This window comes from Oncorhynchus nerka, linkage group LG13 (genome assembly GCF_034236695.1).
Source record: "Oncorhynchus nerka isolate Pitt River linkage group LG13, Oner_Uvic_2.0, whole genome shotgun sequence".
Classification (NCBI taxonomy): Eukaryota; Metazoa; Chordata; class Actinopteri; order Salmoniformes; family Salmonidae; genus Oncorhynchus; species Oncorhynchus nerka.
In genome coordinates, this window is record NC_088408.1 from 30,798,357 (window position 1) to 30,826,057 (window position 27,701).

Sequence of the window (27,701 nt, forward strand, 5' to 3'; positions counted from 1 at the left end):
CATCCAACTCGGAATTGTAAATTGGGAACTCGGGCCTCTTTCTAGAGCTACGACCTGAAGATCACTGACGTCATCATGATTCAACCTTCTGTTTTTCTAGTTACCAATTGTCTTGAAAGCACCATAAATCCAGAGAATGCCAGACTTCGATGACAAAACAGTTGTGTTTTCGTCGCCAGACCCACTGGCTCCAGGTCATCTACAAGGCCATGCTAGGTAAAGCTCCGCCTTATCTCAGTTCACTGGTCACGATGGCAACACCCATCCGTAGCACGCGCTCCAGCAGGTGTATCTCACTGATCATCCCTAAAGCCAACACCTCATTCGGCCGCCTTTCGTTCCAGTACTCTGCTGCCTGTGATTGGAACGAATTGCAAAAATCGCTGAAGTTGGAGACTTTTATCTCCCTCACCAACTTCAAACATCTGCTATCTGAGCAGCTAACCGATCGCTGCAGCTGTACATAATCTATTGGTAAACAGCCCACCCATTTTCACCTACCTCATCCCCACAGTTTTTATTTATTTACTTTTCTGCTCTTTTGCACACCAATATCTCTACCTGTACATGATCATCTGATCATTTATCACTCCAGTGTTAATCTGCAATATTGTAATTATTCGCCTACCTCCTCATGCCTTTTGCACACATTGTATATAGACTCCCCTTTTTTTCTACTGTGTTATTGACTTGTTAATTGTTTACTCCATGTGTAACTCTGTGTTGTCTGTTCACACTGCTATGCTTTATCTTGGCCAGGTCGCAGTTGCAAATGAGAACTTGTTCTCAACTAGCCTACCTGGTTAAATAAAGGTGAAATAAAAAAATAAAAAAATAAAAACAATGTTTGATGACAAAATATACCCACAAATGACTGCCTTCCCGTTCAAGTGGCAACAGCACAAGGTCTTGTATGTCCAAAAATGTCTTGTATTGTAACGATCGTTGTCCTCCTTGGATGAGGAATAGGAAGGATCAGAACAAAACGCAGCGTGGTAAGTGTCCATGTTGATTTTAATAAATAAACTAAACACTGCAATAACTAAAAAAACAACAGCGAGAGAGTGAACAAAACAGTTCTGTAAGGTGAAGACACACAAAACAGAAAACAACTACCCATCACCCATAGTGGGAAAACAGGCTGCCTAAGTTTGGTTCTCAATCAGAGACATTGATTGACAGCTGCCTCTGATTGGGAACCATACCAGGCCAAACACATAGAAATCTAACACACAGAACAAAACATAGAATGCCCACCCCAACTCACGCACTGACCAAACTAAAATAGAGACATAAAAAAGGAACTAAGGTCAGGACGTGACATGTATGCTGCTGCATAAATTATGTAATATGCCAGAGAGATATGTATATGGTAGCTAAGAAAGTAATACTAAGTGTATATTGTGTAGTAAGTTGTTAGTAGCCCATGTGCTTCACCCTAATCATTTGGTCTATTTTCTCCTCTTAATTTCCCTTCATGTTCTGACATTTTGAGAAATGTAATCATCGGATATTGTAAGAGCTTTCATTGTCTGCTTATATGTCCCTTTTATTTATCCTACGGTTCTGACTTGGTGTACAGTGAGAACACTATAGGAACAGCCCGTGTTCTGAATTCTGTCGATGTACATTTCAAAAGTGCTGAACAAATAGTTATATTGACTATGTCCGTCCTAACTTGCTCATGAAGGATTTAATCGAAATGACGGATTGATTGTCTCTTATCCGCTTGTCGTCCCCTTATGCCATAGTTTGTACATCTCAATTGTCAGTAGAAACCACATTTGTTTAAGCAAGTCAGCCATATCAGCTATGTTTTTTTTTTTAAAGGCAGTAAATGAGGCTGAATGACCTGTTTTGCTGCCAGACAAGGCTCCGCTGATAGCCAGGTGTAGCAGTGGGATAGTGCAATTCATGTATTGTTTAGTGTTGTGTTGTGGCTTTGCTGGCATGGATCCCACATATTTTTGGGGGGGACCCCACCAAGATGTACATGCTAAAATCGCCACTGGCCTGGACATAAGAAAGAACATGCCCGAATTATACAAAATGTAATATTCTGATTACTGGAAACTCATTCTTAATTGAATTAATATAACACTGAATAGCATAAACTATACCATTACTCTCAACAGATCTTCTCAAAAGTCATGGATGTAGCCTATAGTGGAGGTCCCGTAATACACAAGCATAGATAGGCCACTGATTCGTTCACCAAGAATTCTGCCTGTTCCTGTTGGCTGAATAGGACACGTCAGCACTCAATTTTGTTACACGTTCATTATATGGCAGTCCAAAGTCCTAAAACACTCTTCCGGATAGCCTTGTAGTGATACATGACACCTCGCTCTTGGTAAGTCAACTCAACCACTGTAAATTAACTTCATGAATGGAAACAAATCTAAAATGTCTGACATAGAGAATACTACATTATTTCATAATCTTGTTACTTTTCACAGGCGATACACCCGATCGCTAAACTTCTAAACAGCAATAGCAACAGATGATATCGATCAACCGAACTGACAGATCCGTGTCAGCAAAAAGAGTCCTCATCAACGAAGGATTTCTTCGCGTACCAGTGTGTAACGTTCTGTGGAAACTGCTGCATTTGGGTTCCATCGAAAATGGCAAATGCAAACAAGATGAGGACGCTTTCAATAGTCAGGTGATTCAAACCATCATTATTGTATCCAACGGCTGCCTTTAACGTTACGAAAATGAGGTTACGATTTCTCAAAAAGAACCTGCTCATTATCCTTGGTGTTTCTTTTATTATTGCCACTGTCATGATCACAACACGTGTATTCATTTCTGATGAAGTCACGGGTGTTGTCGCTCAGGAAAACATGTTGCCTGATGACAAGGCAACGTTTCATTACAGTTCTGTTCCAGAATTGATAAAGTCTATTTACAATGCCAATTACAAGCAATACGTTCAGAATGCGAACAAGTATCCTGGGGAGACTCAATTGGTCCTGGTTATTCAGGTTCACAACAGACCAGACTACCTCAAAATACTCATCAAGTCATTGGAAAATGCAGCTGAGGTCCACAACTTACTGCTGATTTTCAGCCACCACTATTTTTCAGAGGAAATCAATTACATAGTGCAAGGGATAACTTTCTGCAAGGTCTTGCAAATATACTTCCCCTACAGCACACAGCTCTATCCCAGTGAGTTTCCTGGGCAGGATTCACGGGACTGTCCACGAGACATATCCAAGGACGATGCTTTAAAAACAGGATGCCTCAACGCTGAGCATCCAGATTCATATGGCCACTATAGGGACGCCTCCATCACACAGACCAAACACCACTGGTGGTGGAAACTTCACTTTGTGTGGGAGCGAGTGCAAGCTCTGCAAGGTTACAGTGGCTTTGTTGTCTTCCTCGAGGAGGATAACTTCATCTTGCCCGACCTCTACCACCTCTTCAAGGAGATGGTTAAATACAGGAAGAGCAGCTGCCCTGACTGTGACATGTTGGCACTAGGCAACTACAACGGCCTGGCAGAATTTGATAAGCTCAGCAACAAGGTGCAGACTGCCGGGTGGATGTCTACCAAGCACAACATTGGCATGGGCATCTCCAGAGAGGTGTACTACAAGCTAATGGGGTGCAACAATGACTTCTGCTCCTACGATGACTACAACTGGGACTGGACCCTCCAGCACCTGTCAGGGACTTGCATCTCCAAGCCACTCAAAGTGCTGGTGGCCCAGGGGTCCAGGGTTCTCCATACTGGTAACTGTGGGCTGCACCAGAACAAGGAGGCCTGTCGCCCTGAGCTGGCCCTAAAGAAAGCACAGGTGTCCCTTAAGCTTGCCAAAGCTTCCCTCTTCCCTCAGTCCCTGGCCCTAACAAATGCAGATTCAGTGGAGCACAAGGCTCATATGAAAAACGGAGGGTGGGGTGATATCCGTGACCATGTCCTTTGTAATAACTATGCCAAACGTCTATGAACAAAGGACTTCTCATTCTCATCTTTTTGATGTACTGAGAGGGTTGAGGAAATAAGTGCCATTTAAAATGTTCAGGGTTCCAAAGGCTGCAGTGTGTTATTTTTTAAAGTTTTTTTTAATGAGGTCTTCCAAGGGGTTAGCAAAACATTTGGGGGGTTTGTTATGGTGTGTATGCAGCAGTGTGATTTATAGCTTGGTTGTTATTACTCTTATTACCAAAAGTAACATGATCGCCAAATATATTTCTTTATTTTTCAAAACAGATTATAAACAAGCTGATTTATTTTTGCTTTCTCTTTTTATGTAACTGGGTTTTCTTTTTATTTCTTAAAAATGAAGACACGTTTTATTTAAAGTAAAGCATTACGATGTTATACTTCATAAAAAAATAACATACAATGTTTCAGCACCAGCAGCTAATTATTATGGTGCACATAAATTACTTTACATAGAAAATAAAACTGAATCAGCGTTATACATCCTTGACTTCTATTACATGTTAGATCGTTGCCATTTGTATACATTCTTCAGAACAGATAAGAGAGTTGAGCCGTTTGCCCAAATGGGGTGACGCTTGTCCAGCTTCAGAATCCCTTACCCATCCACAGTTATAATCGTTGTGCTTTAAATAATATGTGGTGCATACAGTATAAATAGAAAAACAACAGCAAAAGTCATTGTTTGATATGTAATGCACACAGCTATAGGTTATATTGTATATAGAAAGTGACAATCATGAAATGTCTTGTTATATATATGTCACTAAACCAATGATCACTTTGTAGCTGACAATTGGTTTTACTGGGGAATTACTTACTGTACATAAACTACAGTATGACATTTGTTTGACTGAAATGTGTGGTTTAAAATGTTTTTTTAATTATTTTTTTTTACATTGGAACAACAGGAATTTACTGATATTGGTGTGTTTAATTTCTCATCATTATGACCTTACAAGGATTACCTATTTTTGCTTTAGCAAATATTTTCATAGCCTTGCACGATATTCCTCTTCCCTCCCCCACACACAATTTGCCTAAAAGGGAAATCTGTTTATTTCCTTCTCCTATGCCTTTGCATTTGACAATTTGCACCGATTTTCTTTTTTAAACCAGCTGACATCCTTGGATCTGTTTTAAAATACAGGTATAAATGTAACCTAAGGTGCATTGAAGAGTTTCCCTTCAGTAGTGAAAATGTATAGGATGCAGTTGCTTTTATTTTTCATATTTTTTGAATCAGTGCCTTGTAGACATTCCCCTTTCTGCTGGTTATACCATGTGTAGTTTAAGATCTCATATGCAATATACACTGAGTATACCAAACATTAGGAACAACTTCTTAATATTGAGTTGCCCCTCTACCCCCCCACTCCCCCTTTGGCCTCAGAACACCCTCAGTTTGTCGGGGCATGGACTCCACAAGGTGTCGAAAGTGTTCCACAGGGAGGCTGGCCCATGTTGACTCCAATGCTTCCCACAGATGTGTCAAGTTGGCTGAATGTCCTTTGAGTGGTGGGCCATTCTTGATACACCCGGCAAACTGTTGTGTGAAACCCAGCAGCGTTGCAGTTCTTGACGACTTCTGCACCAGGCACCTACTACCATACCCCTTTCAACGGCACTTCCATCTTTTGTCTTGCCCATTCTCCCTCTGAATGGCACATACACAATCCATGTCTCAATTGTCTAAGGCTTACAATTACTTCTTTAACCTGTCTCCTCTCCTTGACGTGGATTTAACAAGTGACATCAATAAGTGATCATAGCTTTCTCCTGGATTCATCTGGTCAGTCCATGGAAAGATCATGTGTTGTTGATGTTTTGTATACTCATTGTATATTTATATGACAAATGAATGCTGAATATCATTGAATGGTTACGCCAATGGTTATTCCAATCTGGATTTCAATTGCCATGTACTCTTATAGTCCACCTGGCACAGCCAGAAGAGGACTGGCCACCCCTCAGAGCATGGTTCCTATCTAGGTTTCATACATGGTTCCTGCCTTTCTAGGGAGTGTTTCCTAGCTACCGTGCTTCTACATCTGCATTGTTTGGGGTTTTAGGCTGTGGTTCTGTATAGCACTGTGTGACATCTGCTGATGTAAAAATAGCTTCATAAATACATTAGATTGATACTCCCCCACCTTTTATTCTAAAGCACAATCTTTTGCAGGTATTTTTGTTAGAACTATTTCATGTTGGTTAACTGATCCAAATGACGCATTCACATGCTAGTCGGAACTAGGAAACTCTGAAATGTCCGACTTGCTAACTGATTGAACGTGGCACCCGTATAACTACAACCAGGTAGCAAGTTGGCCATTTCTGAGTTTCCTAGTTCCGACTTGCACGTGAACGTGGCAATATTCCTATTGGGAAATGTTAATTTGATTTGTGAAATTATGTTCAAACAAAAGCTTGAAATAGTGTTTCTGCCCATGTTTTACTTTAAATTACAATAGTCATACATAAGCATTTGGATAGCATATCTGTCTATTTGCTCTAGCGTTGGTTTTTATTCTCCAAAGAAATTGAACTACAGTATGAGATGGTAAGACAAAATGTAGGCTGTGATGCCAATCTTCAGAAGTGATGGTTTGTAAATGGGCTGGTTATGAATGTGATATGTTCATGTGAGGAAATTAAATGCTCAAAGCTCTCCAATCAGTGGGTTTATTTGGTACAGTCAATAGTTTTAACTGGTCTGTGATCAGTTATACAATTTTAATTAAAATGTATTAACATTACAGTTAAAGCAGAAAAGCGGATACTAGACCTGTCCCAAGAAGCAGCAAGTTGTCACATGACTCAATACGCTTTTTCCACTGGTCAAGATCCATTCTGTGCCTTTATTTCCAGAAGTGCATCTTCAGATTGTCAGATCCAAGTTTCGTAAATATCACTTCCATAATATTGTACAAACTAGACTTGTGTTTATAGATTTTCTTATTTGTCCATTAGGTAATTCGAAAGCTAGGTCGCTAACGTTAGCTACAGTACTGTAATGACCTGACTAGATCATAAATGAACAATTGTCCAGACAGAGGCTTGAGTTTGCGAATTGACGGTTTATTGAACCAACTTTACACAGGCTACTGTTTGGGCCGTAGCACACGCCAAATAGATGACAGATAACCCACAAGCCAATCGTGACCTTCTCTTGTGAAGCCCAGACGTAAGAGAGAGAGAACAAAGGCTGAACCTGGTCTTAACTTCCAATGCCCAACCCCCCTCCACGCCACTCCGCCAACCACCAGGATGCCCGGCATCAGAACATTCCAGGCATTCCCGTGATTGGCAGATAGCAGGTTGATTGACATGTCGGACCCCGCGAACACCGGGTACTGGTCAGTACAACACAACCACCTCCTAGCCTAGCACATAACACACAGCTGTCTGTGCGGGTCGCTACACAGCCCCCCCCACCACAAAGTCCCTCGTCCCCGAGGGAACAAACAAAGTCTCTGAAGCGACCCAGAGGTCTCCTTTGCCTGCGTGGCCGTGATGGTCGCAGAGTGCCCTCTGGGAACCAGGGGATGAAGGCAGGGATATGGGGGACAAGGAAGCGGGAACGGGTAATACAGTCCGTGGTTCTGGGGAACCACGCGGTGACACAGGGGGAGACAGGGGAGTGGGCTGTCTGGAGCCTTGTCTGCGGCACCTGAGGGTGGGTGCCTGGAGAATGTCATTGCCAGAGAGGGGAATTGTGGGGGTTCCTGGGGTTTGGGGAGAACAGGCCCCTCTGTATGGGGCTAACCTGTCCCGGTGCAGTGCCACCTTTCTCCCCCTGGGAGGAAGCTGCACCCGGTACACAACCTCCCCTACCCTCTCCAGGACACTGCAGGGTCCCACCCAGTGACTGTCCAACTTGGGGCCTTTTTTCCTTAGGGGGCTGTAGACCCAGACCAGCTCCCCAGCCACAAAGTGCCTTCCCCGGGTGTGCACGTCATAGTTCCTTTTCTGCCTCATACCTGCATTCACCAGCTGCTCTCTGGCGAAGGTGTGGGCTGTCTCCAGGCGGTCCTGGAGTCTCCGGGCATACTCCGGCCCCGGAGGAACATGAGGGCTATCCAGGGGCCGACCAAACGCCATCTCCGCAGGGGTGCGGATCTCTCTCCCCAGCATGAGGAGGGTAGGCGTGCAGGAGGTGGAGTCTTGGACAGCGGAGCGGCATGCCATGAGGACCATAGGCAGGTGCTTGTCCCAGTCACGCTGGTGTTTGGAAGAGACGATGGCCAGCTGCTGTCCAAGCGTTTTGTTGAAGCGCTCCACAAGGCCATCACTTTGAGGATGGAGAGGAGTAGTGCGGGTCTTGTGCATACCCAGCCTCTCACACATGGTGGCGAACACACGGGACTCTGCCTTGGTCGCTGTGGATGGACTCTGCAGCTCCAAACCGGCTGAACATCCCCGCTGTCAGGGCGTCGACGATGGTCTCTGCCTCCTGGTCAGGCAGAGCATAGGCCTCGGGCCATTTTGTGAAATAGTCCATGGCCGTGAGCACCCAGCGGTTTCCACTGTCTGTGGTGGGGAACGGCCCAACTACATCCACTCCCACCCTCTCCATGGGAGCCCCCACTGGGAACTGTTGGAGCTGAGCATGAGAGCGGCCTGGGAGGCCCTTTCTCGCTGTGCAGTTGTCACAGCGGCGACAAAAGTCCTCCACATCCCTCTTGTGCTGCCCCCAGTAGAAGCCCTGACGGAGACGGCGCAGTGTTTTTGTGACCCCAAAGTGTCCAGTCCCCACCCCCATGAGTACTCTGGAGCACAGCCTCCCGCAATGCTTTTGGGACCACCACCTGCCACCTCTCCTCTCCCGTAGCTGACTCCTTCCATGCCCGCTGTAGCACGCCATCAGCCAGCCGCAGTCTCTCAAACTTCGACCACAACCCTTTGGTCGCGAGTGAGAGCGCTGTCACCTCTTCCCATGGTGGCCTCACCTGCGCCTCTACCCACTGTAGCACTGGCTGTAGGTCTGTGTCCCGTCCCTGCTGCTGCCGCCATTCAGCCACGCCGACAGTCTGCAGCTCACAGCAGACAGGCCCGCTCGCCCAACACACTGTGGCACAGACACCCTCCTCTGCCCGCAGCTCTCTCTCCCGTCCCTCTCTCCGTTCACAGTGGCGGCAGCCGTCTGCAGTACAGGGCCGACGGGACATGGCGTCGGCGTTGGAGTGGCGTGCCCCTGCCCTGTGCACCACCGTGAAGTCATACGGCTGAAGCTCCTCCAACCAGCGTGCCACCTGCCCTCTGGCTCTCTGAAAGACATGAGCCACTGGAGAGCAGAGTGGTCAGTCCTTACAGTAAAGGGCAGATCACCCAGGTAGTACTTGAAGTGTTTGACGGAAGCCACAACAGCCAAGAGCTCCCGCCGGGTGACACAGTAGCGGCGCTCATGTTTGTCAAATGTTTTGCTGAAGTACGCCACCACTCTCTCCCCTCTGGCCCCACCTGGGCCAGCACCCCACCCATGCCCACATTGCTCGCGTCTGTGTCCAGGATAAAGGGCAAGGTGAGGTCAGGGGGGCGAGCACGGGGCCTCGATCAGTGCACGTTTGAGGGTGTTGAACGCCTCCTCACACTCCACTGTCCAAGTGAAAGCCTTGTCCTTCGGCAGCAGGCGGTTCAGTGGAGCAGCAACGCTGAGAAGCCCCGTACAAACCTCCTGTAGTACGAGGCCAGGCCCAGGAAGCTCTTCAGCTGACGCTGGTCGGTGGGGTGGGCCAGTCTCTGACAGCCCCTACCTTGTCCTCCATGGTGCTGATCCCCTCCTTCCCCACTCGGTGGCCCAAGAAGGACACCTCTCTCCTCATGAAGTGGCACTTCTCGGGGTGGAGCTTCAGACCTGCGGCAGCCACCCTCTCCAGCACATGCCGTAGCGCCCCAGGGGTGACTGGAAGGAGCTGCCATGGGCCAGGATGTCATCGAGGTATACCAGACACTGCTGTCGGGGATGCCATCCAGCACCCTGTCCATCAAACGCTCAAAAGTAGCTGGAGCGTTGCACAGGCCAAAGCACAGGACCTTGAACTGCCAGTGTCCTCTGTTAGTGGAGAACGCAGTTTTGGCTCTGGCCTCTGGGGAGAGGGGCACCTGCCAGTAGCCGCTGCGGAGGTCTAGTGAGGAGAACCAGGAGGACCCCTAACCAGGTCCAGCGACTCATCGATACGTGGTATGGGGTATGAGTCCTTCCTGGTTACCTCATTCAGCCGCCTGTAGTCCGCACAGAACCTCAGCTTGCCCCCCTTCTTCGGAACCATGACGACTGGCGCCGCCCAGGGGCTGTCTGAGGGCTCAATGAAGTCTGCCCGCTGCATCTCCAACACAGCCTTGTCTGCCGCCTCCTGGCGTGCCAGCGGGATACGGCGGGGACGCATCTTGATGGGTCGAGCATCACCTGTGTCGATCTCATGCTGCACCAGATGGGTCTGACCCACCTCTTCCTCACTCAACGCAAAGCTGTCTCTGAATTCAAACAGCAACTGCCACAGCCGTTCCTGCTGCTCGGGGTCAAGACCAACACAGTTCCTCCCCATATCTCCCTCACTGCAGACAGTGTCCTCTCCTCTCCCATCTGGGGTAGCTGGGCTGGGGGGTGCGGCCCGGGCTCACAGAGGGCTGTGTCATGGAGGTAGCTGGGGGAATGTAACACACCGCCGTAGGTGACAGGGGGACTGGGGAAAAGGCACACTCAGCTATGGGGGAGGGGGCGCAGCCATGAGTCTCTGCTGCTTTAACTGTTGGAGTAAAGGGTTTGTTGGGTTGAGTGAATGTGACATTAGGGGGGGCCATGGTGACTTCCGTCCCTCCCTGGAAGCTCAGTGTGCCCCTATTTAGGTCTAACTGGCAGCCTGTGCTCCTAAGAAAGTCCAACCCCAGGATACAAGGGTCCTGCACAGCCGCCACCCACACAGGATGACGCACAGTCCTGCCCCCTACTGTCAGAGTCATTATTCCCTTCCCTTTCATGGGTGCCAGCTCACCTGTGACTGTGCGGAGCTGCACAGTTGTAGGCTCACACTGAGTCCAACCTGGCACAATATCTGGCCTCACCAGGGTTACTGTGGACCCAGTGTCCACCAGGGCGGAGCAGGGCACCCCCTCCACAGTGACAGGGACATGACAAAAGTCCCCAACACAGGTCCGGCCCACCACAACAACAGGCTCCATCCGCTTGCCCTTGTCTGCTTCTGGGGAAGTGGAGCCTTGCTTCCCGTCTGTGCCGGTGGGCTCCTCCTGAAGATGATGGTGGTTGGGATAGAAAGCCAGGGGTCCGCACTACCCGGTCTATGCGGACCCCGAGCCGTTTCCCTGAGCTCTGGGGGACATGGGGCAATCTCGGCGCAGATGGCCTGGCTGGCCACAACCCCAGCAGACCCTGGGACCAGGGCTTGTGTTTCGTGCCGCCTGTAGCGACACAGCCCGAATGAGTTCTGTCATTTCGGCCACCCAAGCAGGCTTTTCCGGCTCCGGGCTGCTCTGCCCCCCAGCTCGCACAGAGGGTGTGTCTCCCTGCACCCCCACCAAAGCCCCAGCTGAAGCCCCAGCCCACACCAGCTCCCTCTCCAAAGCCATCTCCAAGGCTGTCTGCAATGACTCAGGATGAGCCAGCTGGGTCTGTATGCGCAGCTCCGTAGGGGAGAGCGCCTGTATGAACTGGTCCCGTGCTAGCTCGCTCTGCACGGAGGGGGGCATGTGAGCATATGCCCGCCGAGAGAGGCTCTCAATGTCATTAGCTAGCACCCGTAGAGGCTCTCCAGGCTGCCTGCGTCTATTACTCAGTTCGGAGCGCAGTAGCCCGGGCTGTACACACTGTCCATAGCGCCTCCTCAGTGCTCCCACTAGAGCACCATAATCGTGAGCATGAGCATGAAAAGAGCATGAAAAGCTTCCCAATCCGCCTTACCGGAATACTTCGGGGTCTTAACAGATACGGACGCAGCCGGGAACTGGGCGCCGCCATGTTTGTTTACATCCTGAGCCCCAGATTCCTCGTCACGCCGCGTCGACGTCGCCACTTCGGTCCGCCCACCAGAATCCGCGCGAAATACACTCGACGAAGCACTCATGCCCGCTTCAGCGGCCATCACTCTAACGTCCTCCCTCAAGCGGCCTCTGCGCTCCGACGCCCTGGCGATCTCCTCAGACAGAACCCCCGACGTCCATTCACACGCACCTCCTTGGCCATAATCGTCCCCTACCTCCACCTTCACTTTCGGATTCCCTCGAAGCATTTTCAATCCCCGTTCTCACCTACGGTAGCTAGCCACATAAGTCAGCTAGCTAGCTGGCTAACTTGTATCAACGTTTTTACTTCTGACACCAATGTAATGACCTGACTAGATCATAAATGAACAATTGTTCAGACAGAGGCTTGAGTTTGCGAATTGACGGTTTATTGAACCAACTTTACACAGGCTACTGTTTGGGCCGTAGCACACGCCAAATAGATGACAGATAACCCACAAGCCAATCGCGACCTTCTCTTGTGAAGCCCAGACGTAAGAGAGAGAGAACAAAGGCTGAACCTGGTCTTAACTTCCAATGCCCAACCCCCCTCCACGCCACTCCGCCAACCACCAGGATGCCCGGCATCAGAACATTCCAGGCATTCCCGTGATTGGCAGATAGCAGGTTGATTGACATGTCGGACCCCGCGAACACCGGGTACTGGTCAGTACAACACAACCACCTCCTAGCCTAGCACATAACACACAGCTGTCTGTGCGGGTCGCTACAGTACATTAGCTAGCTAGTTGGGAGTTGCTGCTGTCACATTTGGGTGGGTATTCATTAGTCGTATTCCGTTGCAAAACGTCTTTGCAAACAGAACCGTTTACTCCAAACGTGGAACGTTTGCAACGAAAACGAGAGTTTCTATGGGACATTTTCAGTAAATACTGTCCTCGTCTCGTTCTGTTTGATTCCCAGAGTAAACCAACGGAATCCGACTAATCCCCCCCATAATTTAGTTTGGGTTACAGACTAGCTCCTTAGTAATATTCACGTCTATTTAGTTGAGTTGGTAGCTATCTAGTAACATTATACGAACAATGTAGTGTGGAAGAGGTTTACAATACGTCTTCTAGCAATATGCCCACCCGTCTAGCCTACATAGTGAGAAGCTAGCTGCTAGGCCATCAGTGTACACGTCAAGGCAAGACCGTCATTGATTGTTGTCATCAAGCCACAGCCAACAAGTAAGATACGTTTACTATCATATCACCAGTCTTTTATTTGTAGATAATCAGGCCAATTTATATGCAATTATGTATGTTTGAATATTGTTAATTGATGTCCCTTTCCCTTTGCTTCATCTATCAGACATCCAGCTTTTACCATCCAAGCCACAGAATGACTCATTGGTTCCACCGAAACCCATTGAAAGCAACTGCACCTGTTTCCTTCAACTTCTATGGAGTTGCTGGTAGCCCATCAGCAAATAAGATATGCAAGTATGTACATGTGTACACTTTGTAATTGATATCCATTCTATGACAATTGACCCTTCGCTATGCCCTGCCCCCCTCGGTTACTCTTACAACATTTTTCCCAGGAAGCCCAATAGAGCTTGCCAGCTTGCAGGAAATTAGTTGCCTCAGGTTCGTTCAGCCTATCCTAAGGTGGACTCGGGTTTTGGGATAAATGCAGAAAATAAGTGAGGTTAACACAGGCTTAGGAGATCTTATACGTTTTGTCCTATGAGATAATATCAATCAGTTAACCTGGCCTTTAGGAATTATGAAGCCTTTATGTGCTTTTTTTTATTATGGAACATCACGTTTCTCATGGAACATCACGTATAAGATCTCCTAAGCCTGTGTTTAGCACAGACCTTATTTTCTGCGTTTATCCAAAAACCCTCAAAAAATGGCATTAATTTCCAAATAGGCTTTGTCCAACGAGCCATGGTGGAGTTTAGTGCCCACAAAAAGATGCCATTACTATTTCTCTCTATTCCTGAGTCAACCGCTGGCGAAATCCCCTGACAATGATCTCAAACAGTATTTCTAATACACAATGAAATTGAACTCGGACTACCCCTTACTAATCAGGAAACATTTGGGTATGTTGTGTTGGACTGGTATTACAAGTGGTTATACAACAGGTGGGTCTAATCTTCAATGCTGATTTGGTTAAAAACGCATTCCAGCAGGTGTCTATTCCACAAGTTACCACCGGCTAAAATGTTTACTTTAAATTGCCTATTTACTCTGTTCCATTTGACACTGCAATCCACTCTCTCATCAGCCCAGCCAGGCAATTTATAAACTTGATCTCCACTATAAAAAGCCTCTAGACATTATCTTACATTTATTTTTTTACTAACATTTAGTTTTCAACAGCGGAGGTTTGTACAAATCTTGCTGTCTGTCTCTCCGACATTTACACGTTTCAATATTCAAATTCGATCTCCAGCTGTCCCGTAGTAATGAACGTGTCGGGAGGAGACAGACCGACAGACAGGTAGGCAGCGTTAGTCAGCCAGTCGAAACCATGAATCATCATAATTTTATGGGTACATATAAAGAACTATCAATAGAAAACAGGTCAAACGAAATGAAGTGCAGGTAGTTTAAAGTCTTTCCAGCTTTAGTTTGAAGTGATTGTGTTAGCTGTGTTGTAGGTTAGCTCTCGGTAAATACCCATTAAATTGCTGGGAGATTACACATGGAGTGTGCAACTTTCTTTATTTTGATAGTTTATAGTTTATTTGACGTTAGTCACCACCTCCACACAAACTATTTTCTGGGTGTCCGCCAGCTCATGTTTTTTTTTTGTAGGCTAGCTCTCGAACAAAAGTGTCCGGACGAGAGAGCACATTTTATATGCCGGGGAAATCGCACATCATTAGCTTATTGTTATGGATGTATCCAAATAAATGTCACTTGGAAACTGCTCATGCAAATGCAGCTACTGTTCTGGCTGCACTGTTTGATGTGACTGTAAGTTAGCCATAGTTGGCTAGCTAGCAAGCAAGGGATAAGAACGTTAGCAGCCAGTATTGCAATGGATAATTTAGAATGAACAACTGGGTCACATCCATAGATACAGAACAAAAAGACTGAACGACTGGGTCACGTCTCTGGCAATGGAATCGATTGAACAAACTACCAGCCGGCTTGGGTAGCATCCCTAGATTTGTGTCGGGACTACAGTACCAGTTAAAAGTTTGGACACACCTACTCATTCAAGGTTGTTTTTTAAATTTGTACTATTTTCTGTATTGTAGAATAATAGTGAAGACATCAAAACTATGAAATAACACATGGAATCATGTAGTAACCAAAAAAGTGTTTTAAACAAATCAAAATATATTTTATATTTGAGATTCTTCAAATAGCCACACTTTGCCTTGATGTCATCTTTGCACACTCTCTCTTGGCACTCACACTCGCTCTTCTCTCAACCAGCTTCATGAGGTAGTGACCTGGAATGCATGTCAATTAACATGTGTGCCTTGTTGTCTGTCCTTCTTAATGCGTTTGAGCCAATCAGTTGTGTTGTGATAAGGTAGGGGTGGTATACAGAAGATGCCCCTATTCTACAATGTAGAAAATAGTAAAAATAAACAAAAACCCTTGACTGAGTAGGTGTACAAACTTTTGACTGGTACTGTATATCTTGTGGAAGGATGAAATAGTATGAATACATTCATAATAATAACGTTTTTAATAGAAAATATATCAATCATTATTATTTTGAATAAAAGTGATAATGCCCTCGAAGCCGGTGTTTGGAGGATATATTGGCACCGTTTGTCGGCCCTCAACTTCGCCTCGAGCCTAGAAACACCCGTGCCAATATATCCTCCAAGCAACGGCTTCTCTGGCATTATAACTTAAGTGGAGCTAGTAGATGTCGACCAATTATGATTTTTCAGTACCGATTATTGGAGGACCAAAAAAAGCAGATTTTGTTTTTATTTGTTTTAAATGTATTTTTTTCTTTTCTTTATATATATATATATATACGGAAACTATCATTTCGAAAACAAAATGTTTATTCTTTCATTAAAATACGGAACCATTCCATATTTTATCTAACGGATGGCATCCATAAGTCTAAATATTTCTCTTAATTTGCACAACCTTCAATGTAATGTCATAATTAATTACGGTCTTTGTTTGAAAGAAATGGTATTCACAGAGTTCGCAACGAGCCAGGTGGCACAAACTGCTGCATATACCCTGACTCTACTTGCACAGAACGAAAGAGAAGTGACACAATTTCCTTAGTTAAAATAAATTCATGTTAGCAGGCAATATTAACTAAATATGCAGGTTTTAAAAAATATACTTGTGTATTGATTTTAAGAAACGCATTGATGTTCATGGTTAGGTACTAGAGGTTGACCGATTTAATCGGAATGGCCGATTTAATTAGGGCCGATTTCAAGTTTTCATAACAATCGGAAATCGGTAATTTTGGATGCCGATTAAATTTGATTTTTTTGTTATTATTTTTTACACCTTTTATTGAACCTTTATTTAACTAGGCAAGTCAGTTAAGAACACATTCTTATTTGCAATGACGGCCTAGGAACAGTGGGTTAACTGCCTTGTTCAGGGGCAGAACGACAGATTTTTACCTTGTCAGCTCAGGGATTCAATCTTGCAACCTTACGGTTAACTAGTCCAATGCTCTAACCACCTGCCTCACGAGGAGCCCGCCTGTTAAGCGAATGCAGTAAGAAGCCAAGGTAAGTTGCTAGCTAACATTAAACTTAATTAATCATAATCACTAGTTGTAACGACATATGGTTGATGATATTACTAGTTTATCTAGCGTGTCCTGCGTTGAATATAATCGATGCAGTGCGCATTCGCGAAAAAGGACTGTCGTTGCTCCAACGTGTACCTAACCATAAACACCAATGCCTTTCTTAAAATCAACACACAAAAGTATATTTTTAAACCTGCATATTTAGATAAAAGAAATCCAGGTTAGCAGGCAATATTAACCAGGTGAAATTGTGTCACTTCTATTGCGTTCATTGCACGCAGAGTCAGGGTATATGCAACAGTTTGGGCCGCCTGGCTCATTGCAAACTAATTTGCCAACATTGAAGGTTGTGCAATGTAACAGGAATATTTAGACTGATGGATGCCACTTGTTAGATAAAATACGGAACCGTTCCGTATTTCACTGAAAGAATAAACGTCTTGTTTTCGAGATGATAGTTTCCGGATTCGACCATATTAATGACCTAAGGCTCGCATTTCTGTATGTTATTATGTTATAATTAAGTCTATGATTTGGTAGAGCAGTCTGACTGAGCGATGGTAGGCACCAGCAGGCTCGTAAGCATTCATTCAAACAGCACTTTCGGTGCATTTTTCCAGCAGCACTGCTGTTTAACTTCAAGCCTATCAACTCCTGAGATTAGGCTGGTGTAACGATGTGATGTGAAATGGCTAGCTAGTTAGCAGGGTGCGCACTAATAGCGTTTCAAACGTCACTGGCTCTGAGACTTGGAGTAGTTGTTCCCCTTGCTCTGCATGGGTAACACTGCTTCGAGGGTGGCTGTTGTCGTTGTGTTCCTGGTTCGAGCCCAGGTCGGAGCGAGGAGAGGTACGGAAGCTATACTGTTACATTGGCAATACTAAAGTGCCTATAAGAACATCCAATAGTCAAAGGTATATAAAATACAAATGGTATAGAGATAAATAGTCCTATTATTCCTATAACTACAACCTAAAACTTCTTACCTGGGAATATTGAAGACTCATGTTAAAAGGAACCACCAGCTTTCATATGTTCTTATGTTCTGAGCAAGGAACTTAAACTTTAGCTTTCTTACATGGCACATATTGCACTTTTACTTTCTTCTCCAACACCTCATTTGCATTATTTAAACCAAATTGAACATGTTTCATTTTATTTGAGGCTAAATTGATTTTATTGATGTATTATATTAAGTTAAAATAAGTGTTCATTCAGTATTGTTGTAATTGTCATTATTACAAATACACGTAAAAAAAATCGGCCGATTAATCGTAGCGTTTTCTTTTGTGTCCTCCAATAATCGGTATCGGGGCGACAGGGTAGCCTAGTGGTTAGAGCGTTGGACTAGTAACCGAAAGGTTGCAAGTTCGAATCCCCGAGCTGACAAGGTACAAATCTGTCGTTCTGCCCCTGAACTGGCAGTTAACCCACTGTTCCTAGGCTGTCATTGAAAATAAGAATTTGTTCTTAACTGACTTGCCTAGTAAAAAAATTAATTAAAAAAATTGGCGTTGAAAAATCATAATCGGTCGACCTCTATTAGGTACACATTGGTGCAACTTGCACTTGTTAAATCATTACCCGTTTGGCGAAGTAGGCTGTGATTCAATGATAAATTAACAGGCACTGCATCGATTATTTGCAACGCAAGATAAGTTAGATAAACTAGTAATATCATAAACCATGTGTAGTTAACTAGTGATTATGTTAAGATTGATAGTTTTTTTTCTAAGATACGTTTAATGCTAGCTAGCAACTTACCTTGGCTCCTTGCTGCACTCGTGTAATGCCTGCCACGCCGTCTCCTCGTGGATTGCAATGTAATCAGCCATAATCGGCTTCCAAAAATGCCGATTACTGATTGGTATGAAAACTTGAAATCGGCCATGCCGATTAATCGGTCGCCTTCTAGTAGCTAGCCATTGCTCTGAATTCACTGTCAGCATACAGTCAAAGCTAGCTACTGTCGTGTCTTTGGCATCATTAAAGTGAAGACTGTTATTTTTTTTTCAAATCAATTTTCTGTAATTATTGTTACGTGATTAAACTAATCATGTAAATGTAATTAACTAGGAAGTCGGGGCACCAAGGAAAATCTTCAGATTACAGTTATAATTTTCCTAATAACTTTTTAGTCTTCTAATTAATTACTTATTCTTTACCTCACGTTAGTCTCATTCTAAACGTCGTAAATTGTTGGTTATCTGCACGAACCCAGCCTTCACTATGAATCATCCATACATCAATTTTCTTAATCATTTATTTACTAACTAACTAAATAATCACAGAAATGCATAAACAAGCAAACAAAGTAGATGTGGTTACAAGGAAATGATAGGGGATGTGCCCTAGTGGGCTAAACTGATATGACGCTTGGTAGACAAAGCGGCTGAGAAGGGCACAAAAGACACTACACAGTTGATAATTATAATTGAAATGCTAATCCTTTGCACATGAACGCTCACTCATTCGGCAATAATTGCAATCAATAAATTATATATTTACACTCAGTGTGTTGTCATGATCTCTGTTGGAATCATCCTTATTTCTGTTGGAAAGTTCATCTGAAAGTCTTTTGGATACTTCAGAGTCCCATTCAGAAATGTTCTTATAGTATAGATGTTTTGTCGGTCTTCGCATTCAGTCAACATAAATTCTAGCTGCAGACTAGTAGTTCGTATCGAAGATTTGCTCTTATTCTGTCGGGATCGATAGTCTCAGAGTTGTACCATTCCCACCATTCCCAGGAATTCAAAAACCGAGGAATGCATGGTCTCTACTCAAACCTTAGCCCTCTCGGTAATCGAGGTACGCTTGGTCTGAAGTGGGCTTCTCCAGGTGGGGTTTATATTCGGAACAGCAGAAATGGGCTGACCCATGACGCCAGATCAATGTCTGTGTTCATGGGGCGGGCCAATGACTTGGAATCCAATTCCCTTTCAAATTTAACTCTTTCATTAAACAGTTTAAAATCGCATTACATCATTTCGCAAATAGTTTAATCTTTACTCATTCATTTTATACAATAATTAGATGCAAATCTCATAACGGAGACTCTTGTATAAACAGAGTTATGGTATTGTGGCTGTATTGTCTATCATGAGGTCACAAACATTAGACAAAATGGACCAGTTGTAGCTGGATTCTCCACCGACCGTTTACACATTCTCAAAAACATGGATTTTGTTCAGTTCTCAAGTTCTGTGAGGTAGACGAAGTTCCTTTGTTCTACTGTGAACCCTCTCTCTATACTGCATGGCCGGGAGGGAAGAGGGTCTCCTCCAGGAATTTACGACCTGAGATAACAGAGCCTGGGTGTAAGGGGAAGAGAGAGGTGGTGAGAGAGAGGGGGATGATACTCGCTATACCCAAAGAAAGCCACGTCATGACACCACTTTTGGAGCCAACTAGTGCTCTCAAATTGTATTATGATGTCGACAACATGGGAGTTGTATTCATAACATTTAACTTAGCTAGCTAACATACATTTTGAGAAAACAAGTTATATTAAGTGGCTCTCTAGCTAGCATTAGCAATGTTTGGCAGTCAATGAGACAGCTAGCTAACCAGCTGAGGTGGCAAACAATGTAACAAGTATAATTTTGGATTAAAAAAATACTCCAACCACAGGCTCTGCATTTCAGGAATCAGAGTAGCAAGTACTCCTGGTGCACTGTTCAACTATTTGGCCATTTAAACATTTATTTTCAAAGAAAACTCTCCGGTTTTGCCATACCCCTCACTGGCTTTCATACAATTTAAACATGAGCGCATCCAAGGTGTCTGACTCGACAACAGTTGCTATCCATTGGAGCACTGCGATTGGTTGCCCAAAATTCTGCTGCGGGGCTTAGCGAAGGGTCAGTTGAGAACACATAATTGCTTGACCGTTTATATTTCTCTCCTCAATAGTGACTTGAGGACATCGAGGGCAAGACTCTTGGAGATGTTCACAGATACCACCTGCGATCCCGAGATCATGAAAAATGCCACGGATACTTATTTCTCACTCTTACAAGGTGAACTTGTGCTGTTTGTTTATGCCTTTTCTCCTCTGTCTTTAGCAGTGCTCACTGTTTTTTATAGTGTTTTTGTTTGGTCTCTACACGCTGCTCATCATGCATCACTATTCCTTTTTTTTCTATTAATAATCCGTTTCTGGTCTTTTGATTGCTTGACATGACATAGGATTCATTGCATCTCTGGATGGCACCAAACAAGAGAACAAGCTTCGGTTCATGCAGAACTTCAAGTGGACTGACACTTTGCAAGGAAACACCCCAAGGTAAAGCCTTCTAGCCCATAGGTGGTTTCACAGATGTGGTTAGTTACCCCCATCAGCCCCACAGTCAGAGCTCTACACATACAACATACAGTAAATGTCAGTCAAGGTTTTAGTTACAGTACAATACGTCGTTATCAATAAAACGCCACAATACGGTGCAGAGTGTTCAATTTGCCTGCTGCAGGGAAAGGAGACTCCCAGCTCTGCTAAAAACATTGACAACTGTGTGTCATTTAATGGATTGTTTAATAAATGTTCACTATTTTGTTGTAATATCACCTCTTGAAGAGCATAGTCAGAACTACACATTTCCGATTATTCCATGCAAAACAACTGTGCAAATTTTGCTCTGTCATCAGAGTTGTACAACAAGTAACTGCATGCTTTTCATGGTCAGTAAACATGAAATGATCAAGTAATTTCAGATACATCAGTGTAGCCTCACGATATACAGTACCAGTCAAAATTACGGCCTTTGTTAGGAATAAATGGACTTTACACAGTTCGCAATGAGCCAGGCGGCCCAAACTGCTGCATATACCCTGACTGCTTGCACGGAACGCAAGAGAAGTAACAATTTCCCTAGTTAAAAGAGATTCATGTTAGCAGGCAATATTAACTAAATATGCAGGTATAAAAATATATACTTGTGTATTGATTTTAAAGAAAGGTATTGATGTTTATAGTTAGGTACATTGGTGCAATGACAGTGCTTTTTTCGCAAATGTGCTTGTTAAATCATCACCCATTTGTCAAAGTAGGCTGTGATTCAATGAGAAATTAACAGGCACCGCATCGATTATATGCAATGCAGGATATGCTAGATAAACTAGTAATATCATCAACCATGTATAGTTAACTAGTGATTATGTTAAGATTGATTGTTTTTAATAAGATAAGTTTAATGCTAGCTAGCAACTTACCTTGGCTTCTTGCTGCCCTCGTGTAACAGGTAGTCAGCCTGCCATGCAGGCTCCTCGTGGATTGCAATGTAAGGCAGGTGGTTAGAGCGTTGGACTATTAACCGGAAGGTTGCAAAAACGAATCCCTGAGCTGACAAGGTAAAAATCTGTCGTTCTGCCCCTGAACAAGGCAGTTAACCCACCGTTCCTAGGCCGTCATTGAAAATAAGAATGTGTTCTTAACTGACTTGCCTAGTTAAATAAAGGTGTAAAAAAAAAAAAATCTACAAATCGGTGTCCAAAAATACAGATTACCGATTCTTATGAAAACTTGAAATCGGCCCTAATTAATCGGCCATTCCGATTAATCGGTCGACCTCTAGTCTATATAAGGTTCCGCAGTTGCCGGTGCATGTCAGAGCAAAAACCAAGCGATGAGGTTGAAGAATTGTCTGTAGAGCTCCGAGACAGGATTGTGTCGAGACACAGATCTGGGGAAGAGTACCAACAAATGTAGCATGGTGGTGGCATCATGTTGTGTGGATGTTTTTCAGCGGCAGGAACTGGGAGACTAGTCAGGATCGAGGGAAAGATGAACAAGAGATCCTTGATGAAAACCTGCTCCAGAGTGCTCAGGACCTCAGACTGGGGCATAGGTTCACCTTCCAACAGGACAACGACCCTAAGCACACAGCCAAGATAACGCAGGGTTTCTGATTGACCTTGAGTGGCCCAGCCAGAGCCTTGATTTGAACCTGATCTAACATCTATGGAGAGACCTGAAAATAGCTGTGCAGCGACCTTCCCCATCCAACCTGACAGAGCTTGAGAGGATCTGCAGAGAAAAGTGGGAGAAACTCCCCAAATACAGGTGTGTCAAGCTTGTAGCGTCAACCCCAAGAAGACTCGGCTTTAATCGCTGCCGAAGGTTCTTCAACAAAGTACTGAGTAAAGGGTCTGAGTACTTATGTGATATTTAACTTTTTTATTTGTATTACATTTGCAAAAATGTCTAAAACGGTTTTTGCTTTGTCATTATGAGATATTGTATGTAGATTGAGGGGGGAAAATTATTTAGCATTTTTTAGAATAAGACTAACGTAACAAAGTGGAAAAAGTCAAGGGGTCTGAATACTTTCCGAATGCAATGGATAGGCTATCCTCACAAATCAAAGTTTACAAGATCAATTAATGTTTACTGAACATGAAAAGCAGGCAGTTGCATGCTCTGATAGAGCTAAATGTAGAATAATTGTAAATGTGTAGTTCTGACAATGCTGGGGTTCTCCTTCCCACCCAGCAACTAAGTCAAATGCTCTGCACTGTATTGTGACGTTTAATTGAGAACTACCTATAGCCTTGTCTTGGTTCTTTTGTATTTCCAGCTGACATTTTATAAATGTGTTATTACTTCATTACTCAGGCTCAATATTTTATTTAGTTCTCTCACCTCAAACAGATGTTTCCGTCCATTATTGAAATACACGGTCTCTCTCCAATACTATTATTGTTATTAACATCCTGTCCCTTTAGTGCCCAACAAGATGCTATTTTTGAACTGGTCTCCATGGCCTTCAATGTTGCAATTTGGCACGCCAAGTTTGCCTCAAGACTTGCAGGAAAGGAAAAGTATGTTTATTTTCTGCTTTACTAATTTATTCTCATACAATATATCTCATTATGCAAGAAAGGTAAATTATGACCTTGATGTCATTTCACACTTGTTCCATTGACATATCAATATTGTAAAGGGAACATATTAACATTCTAATATTTACCTTTTTTCAGTGTAACTGAGGTAGAAGCAAAAGATGTCCACAGGAGCCTGAAATTTGCTTTTTCAAATTTTCAAGCACCTCAAGGTGATTAGCTTATTTTGTCTCTGTATAATGACAATAATTATATTAATATGTTTTATTTTAAATGCTTTTCAAGACACCTAAAGTCACTTTGCATAGTGAGATAATCAGCAAGTAAAAAATAAAAAAACACACTGATAAACCTATCAACTATGGTTCCCATATTGCCCACTTTACATTAACCTCAACACATGGTGAACAATGTGAATACATTACAGTATCATCAACCTGAACACAAGTTGCTGGTTGTTGGTGCATGGTTGTGTCTGGTAGCAGACCCGTCCTCCTCTGGTCTCTCTCCTGTAGGAGGTCTACATCCCCCGCCTCATCACCCCAGCGGAGAAGGGCCGGGACCTACACCCCAGAGTCATGGACACCTACATGGTCCAGTGCAAAGCAGAGGCACAGGAAGGTAGCTACACTGGACTCAGTCCACTTCTCTGCATAATTATTAGGGTCAGGAGCTGACAACGTGTCTTGGCAGGGAAAACTGGAGTCTTATGACAATCTCATGGCAGTGTGTATGTGGGATTACACTGAGTGAGAACAGGACTTACGATATCATAATGCTGTAAAATTATATCAGCAGTTGTTAACTTAATTTTTGATGTTTGCAGTGACGATTGCCAGAGCGATTGAACTCAAGCATAACGCCACTCTCATTGCAGCCTTGGCCTTCGAGACCGCAAACTTCTACCAGAAAGCTGGTAAGTATTTAGGGGTTTCCTGTCACATCCTGACTTTGTTTCATTTTTTGTAATGATCTTATATAGGAATGTCTTGATCTAACCACTGTTTGTCCTGCTGATCACTCAAAATAATGTTATCCTCTCGGTCTTCACAGACCACACACTGAACACCCTGGAACCAGAGTGCAGCAGTAAGTGGAGGAATTACCTCCAGCTGAAACAGCACTTCTACATGGCCTATGTATGTCCTTGAGCAGTCTAGACAGTTGAGTTTGTTTGTTTTGATTGTTCTGTAAATGCTAAGATACTAATTCTAATGATGCTATTATTCGTCACTTCCAGGCATATTGCTACCATGGACAAACTCTCCTCGCGAGCGACAAGTGTGGCGAGTCAATAAAATCTCTCCAAGAAGCAGAAAAGTGTTGGTATTTCTGTGCTAGATTGTGTTTTGCATTTTTGAAGCACTACACAGATGTCTCTTCATCTTAACAATTGTAAACACTTATACCGCATGCTTGCTGTGTTTAGGCTACTCCAGAGCCAAGGCTCTGTGCAAAGAGTACCGTCAGACCAAAGGGCCGGGTAGCACAGCCAAGCCCTCTGAGCAGCTCTTCTTCACCACGCTGGGTGGCCTGATCAAAAATACATTGCAAAAGTGCGAGAGAGAAAATGGATTCATGTGAGTCACACACACATCCAGAATAACATTTATTTGTGTATAGTAAATAACAGTAAGTAGTTGTAGCATTTATACACAAATTTCATTGCTCCAGATACTTTCACAAGGTCCCAGCCGAGGTGCCCCAGCTAGAGCTGAAGGCTAGCTATGGCCTGGCCGAGCCAATATCCTTTGAGTTCCCAGCCGTCAGCGAGCAGTGCACCCTGAAGTCTACACCACTTTTGACCTCACCAAGGGGGCCAAAGCTGAGAAGGTAATGCTGCTCAGACATTTGGCACTGCAACAGATAATTTGGTTACTATAGCTTTGTCTTCACATATTTTGTTATGTTACTGATAATAATCATGTAAAAACACAAAGGATTTTGTTCATTTGCTTGTCTGGTTCTGGAACAAATGGTTTCACATTTTTCTCTCTGGCCATTTTGATTGCAGGCCAAACCCAAGCAGGAAGAAGAGGTTAAGCCAATGAAGGAACCAGATTTGAAGCCTCAGAAAGATACAGGCTGCGTCATATCATAAACGGAGGGTGGGGTGGGGGGGGGGGGGTGACAAGAAAAACATGACTGCATGGATTTATTGATGCATTGGTTTGTTTTATCTGTAGTGTTTTATGATCAGTGATTTACAGTAGCATGACCATCTGTTGTAGTTCATTTTATACATAGAAAACAACTATTTTTTTATGTTCATGATCAAATATTATTGGGTCAGACTTTATATTTGAAATGTTCTCTCACTAGTCCTGTTGGGGATTTTGGATCTTTATTTTTTGCTGTCATTTAAGAAACGGACAATTAATATAGTAAGAACTTATAACACTCCACGATGATTATCCAATCATTTGTATGTTTTCAATTTTATTTTTCAATTGCTGAGATTCTCTAATTGAATCACAGTTTTTTTTGCAACTGAAAAGACACTGTACACACAGGATCACATTATTCATACCCAAGGCTAGTCATTGCTGGGTATGGCCTGTATTTATGATAATAACCATTGTTTAATATTCCCCTCTTTATTGGAGACTTGAGGAATAGGCGGTGCTTGTATTGGGTCAAAATAACCTGAACAAGGCTGGCTGTTCAGTAGGAACATGGAATATCATCTTGGAAGTTCTCAGGAAAGCTCGATGTTCTAAATATAAATGTCACGAATGACGACTCTGCATGAGAGTGGAGCAGGCCTGTTTTACATGAAACCTTTGAACGGTCCATAACATTGTGCCCTATGGAAGGTGATGTAGGTCTTCCTGACGCTCAGAAATGTGTTGTAAAAAAAACTCTGACTAGTGGCCATGGTTGCTGGTCTAAAGGATCAACTTCCGGTGAAACTGGAGGGCGCGCAATTCAAAATATTTTTCCACCGGCACAGGTTTCATATGTTCACATATAACGATTAAATATTCACTACCTTTTTGAAAATCATCCTCTGATTTGTCATCTAAAGGGTCCCAGCTATAACATGTAGTGTCGTTTTGTTAGATAATATCCTTCTTTATATCCCAAAAAGTCAGTTTAGTTGGCGCCATCGATTTGAGTAATCCACTCGTTCAACTTGCGGAGAAAATAATCTGAAAATCTACCCCTAAACTTTGTTTCAACGAGTCAAAATACGTTTCTATTTACTCCTCAGATACCGTAAAATGTAATCAAGCTATAATATTTATTTCGGAAAGAAGTATGTCCAATAGGAAACCGGTTTTAGCAGGTGTGTAATGTCTTCATGTTGCGCCCAAACACAAATTTCCAAGACGTGTCCTTCTAAAACTGATATTTCTCATTTGTTTTTAGTTACAAGCCTGAAACCTTGAACTTAAACTGCTGACACCCTGTGGAAGCCATAGGAATTGCATCCAGGGAGCTAATATTCAATATGACTTTTCTCTTTCATTTCTAAGAAGATGGTCTCTCTCAAAAAAAAATCAGTTTGGTTTTTCTTTGGATTTTCTCCTACATTATTTGAACATTTCCACAGACTTCAAATGTTTTTTCTTTCCAATGGTACCAAGTATATGCATATCCTGGCTTCAGGGCCTGAGCTACAGGCAGTTTGGGCATGTCATTCAGACAGGAAGTGGAGAAGAAATGGGCCTATCCCTAATTAAGACTGGATTTATTAGTGATTGACAAGTGCAGGAACACTAGAGTAATGGTTAATGAAGAAAGAAATGGACTTGACAATCTGATGTCATTCAAATATGATGTCAATCATAACCTGCTTAAACCATTTCAGTGAAGGGGGTAATGTTGTACTATGGCACATTTTACATATGGAAAATTGTATGTAAATTAATCAAATGAATTACAAATGTTTGTTTTATCTGTAAATGACAATGATATACATATTACTGTAGTTTTTAGAGTACTGATTCGCTGTAATTGCCTAAGAGTTGTTTTTGAAAATATGTTAATGACAGCTAGCATCTACTGAGGAGGTACAATAGGGGAAAACGTAACCTCTAGTATGGTATACTAACTTGCCAATCAATTAAGAAAATTGTGCATTCTTTCTGTTCAACCTCAAAGCACATTATAATGCCTTTGCACTTTAAATCTTAATAGTCACACAGAAATTAAGACATAT

General features: G+C 43.5%; 1 protein-coding gene and 1 pseudogene across 1 annotated transcript; both read left to right on the forward strand.

The window, feature by feature from the left end:
- The first annotated feature begins 2,246 nt into the window (after positions 1 to 2,246).
- LOC115139349 (alpha-1,6-mannosyl-glycoprotein 2-beta-N-acetylglucosaminyltransferase-like) lies at positions 2,247 to 6,634 on the forward strand. Its single transcript, XM_029676616.2, has 2 exons — positions 2,247 to 2,353; positions 2,460 to 6,634. The coding sequence occupies exon 2, from the start codon at positions 2,721 to 2,723 to the stop codon at positions 3,963 to 3,965; it is 1,245 nt and encodes a 414-aa protein (XP_029532476.1). The 5' UTR covers positions 2,247 to 2,353; positions 2,460 to 2,720; the 3' UTR covers positions 3,966 to 6,634.
- Positions 6,635 to 11,191: 4,557 nt separating this feature from the next.
- LOC115140477 (BRO1 domain-containing protein BROX-like) lies at positions 11,192 to 27,465 on the forward strand (annotated as a pseudogene).
- Positions 27,466 to 27,701: the final 236 nt, after the last annotated feature.

Bases quoted from the DNA above. Each gene is read 5' to 3' on its own strand.
- LOC115139349 (XM_029676616.2), top strand. From the start codon at position 2,721: ATGAGGTTACGATTTCTCAAAAAGAACCTGCTCATTATCCTTGGTGTT.